This window comes from Coturnix japonica, unplaced genomic scaffold, assembly GCF_001577835.2.
Source record: "Coturnix japonica isolate 7356 unplaced genomic scaffold, Coturnix japonica 2.1 chrUnrandom424, whole genome shotgun sequence".
Classification (NCBI taxonomy): domain Eukaryota; kingdom Metazoa; phylum Chordata; class Aves; order Galliformes; family Phasianidae; genus Coturnix; species Coturnix japonica.
In genome coordinates this window covers 38,485-41,026 of record NW_015439869.1, presented here as the reverse complement: position 1 = coordinate 41,026, position 2,542 = coordinate 38,485, and the positions used below count along the sequence as shown (strand labels likewise).

Here is a 2,542-nt window from a genome sequence, read left to right as displayed (position 1 = left end):
CCAACCCAACCCAACCAACCCATGGCTCTCTCACCTTTAAGGACCTTTCCAACCCAACCCAACCCAACCCAACCATCCCATGGCTCTACGATCTTTCTTTGTACAGACTTTGGGGTCTGGCAGCATCGCTATGGGGCAGGATCCTTGCAGCAGCCCCACTCAGCCCCCCTTACCATGGCAATGTTGGTACAGGTGCGGAAGAGGACGGTGAAGTCGGGCTCCTCCAGACCCTTCTTCAGCGCCTTCAGCCCCTCCACCATCTCATCACGGTGGTCCCGGGCAAACCCTGCAGGTAAAACAGTATTGAGTCAGATCAGCCCCATAGAACCACGACACTGCAGTGATGTGTGTCAGAATGGACCCATAGAACCACAACACTGCAGTAATGTGGGTCAGAATGGAGCTGCCCCATACAATCACTGCAGTGATGTGGGTCAGAATGGAGCTGCCCCATAGATCCACAACCCTACAGTGATGTGGGTCAGAATGGAGCTGCCCCATAGAACCACAACACTGCAGTGATGTGGGTCAGAATGGAGCTGCCCCATAGAACCACAACACTGCAGTGATATGGGTCAGAATGGAGCTGCCCCATACAATCACTGCAGTGATGTGGGTCAGAATGGAGCTGCCCCATAGAATCAGAACACTGCAGTGATGTGGGTCAGCATGGAGCTGCCCCATAGAACCACAACACTGCAGTGATGTGGGTCAGAATGGAGTCTGCCCCATATAACACTGCAGTGATGTGGGTCAGAATGGAGCTGCCCCATAGANAACACTGCAGTGATGTGGGTCAGAATGGAGCTGCCCCATAGGGATCTCACCGATGTGGGTCAGACCCACAGCGCTGCTCCCGTTACAGCAGTGAATCACAGCTCCGTTCTGTACCGCCTCATCCCCAGTGCAGCCCCGACCCCTTCTGGTTATATGGAGAATATCAGGACTGATGTAACCCTGGATATTCCAACCCTCTGCATCCCAACCCCGGTTCCGTGACAGCATCGCCCCACCGGCCCCACTCCCGGCCCCACTGCACGGCCACGATGGCCACGATGGTTTATAGGGACCGGAGACAGCGGGCACCCCCCAAGCTCTGTGCTGGTGGGTGTGAAGGGTCTCAGGGGGCTCTTCCATCCTAAATGACACTGTGGGTCTATTTAGGGTCATGGTGGGGGTAGACTGGGGTTGGGCTGGGGTATCCTGGAGGTCTCATCCAACCTTAATGACTCTATGCTTCTATTTAGGGTCATGGTGGGGATGGGCTGGGGTTGGAATTGGGGTTCTTGGGGGTCTCCTCCAACCCTAATTTAGGGTTGTGGTGGGGTTGGACTGGATGACCTTGGAGGTCTCATCCAACCTTAATGACTCTGGTTCTATTTAGGGTCATGGTGCGGTGGGCTGGGGTTGGACTGGATGACCTTGGAGTTCTCTTCCAGTCTTAATAACCCTATGGGTCTATTTAGGGTCATGCTGGGATGTGTTGGGGTTGGACTATGGAATCTCCTCCGACCCCAACGATCCCATTTGTGGGTTCCTCCTCTGCAGCCCCATAACCATTGGAGGGGTCCCTGCCCCCCATTGCCCACCTTCGTAGCAGAGCTGGATGTACAGCAGGCTGTAGACGCAGTCGACGGCGCGTTGACGGACGCTGCCCACCGAGTCGGAGCAGCGCGGGGAGAAGAGCGCGATCAGAACCCCCAGGTTGTAGAACGGGACCACGGTCTGTGGGGACAACGTGGACGTGTCGGTGATGGGGTGGAACCGGGATGGCACCAGGATGGCATCAAGATGGCACTGGGTCAGCCATGGGGTGGCACTGGGATGGCATTGGGATGGCACTGGGATGGTACTGGGATGGCATTGGAACTGCACTGAGATGGCATTGGGATGGCACTGGGATGGCACTGGGTGGCACTGGGATGGCATTGGGATGGCATCAGGATGGCACCGGGATGGCAGTGGGATGGCATTGGGATGGTGCTGGGATGGCATTGGGATGACACTGGGATGGCATTGGGATGACACTGGGATGACACTGGGATGGCATTAGGATGGCATCAGGATGACACTGGGATGGCATTGGGATGGCATTGGGATGACACTGGGATGTCACTGGGATGACACTGGGATGGCACTGGGATGGTATTGGGATGACACTGGGATGGCATTGGGACGGTATTGGGATGGCACTGGGATGGCACTGGGATGGCACTGGGATGTCATTGGGATGACAACAGGATGGCACTGGGATGGCATTGGGATGGCATCAGGATGGCATGGGGTTGGCATTGGGATGGCACTGGGATGGTACTGGGATGGCATTGGGATTGTGTTGGGATGGCACTGGGATGGCATTAGGATGGCATCAGGATGACACTGGGATGGCATTGGGATGGCATTGGGATGGCACTGGGATGACACTGGGATGGCATCAGAATGGCATTGGTATGGCACTGGGATACACCAGGATAGCATTGGGATGGCACTGGGATGGCATTGGGATGGTACTGGGATGGCATTGGGATGGCATTGGGATGGT

General features: G+C 56.1%; 1 protein-coding gene across 2 annotated transcripts in view; it reads right to left on the bottom strand.

The window, feature by feature from the left end:
• MROH1 (maestro heat like repeat family member 1) overlaps positions 1–2,542 on the bottom strand; it is a 65,031-nt gene that overhangs the window by 28,777 nt on the left and 33,712 nt on the right. For both annotated transcript variants that reach the window (XM_015850411.2, XM_015850410.2), the window contains 2 exons: positions 1,590–1,725; positions 174–286 (listed from right to left, as the gene is read on the bottom strand). In XM_015850411.2, the coding sequence (XP_015705897.1) occupies positions 174–286; positions 1,590–1,725 (249 nt within the window). The remainder of the gene's footprint in view (positions 1–173; positions 287–1,589; positions 1,726–2,542) is intronic.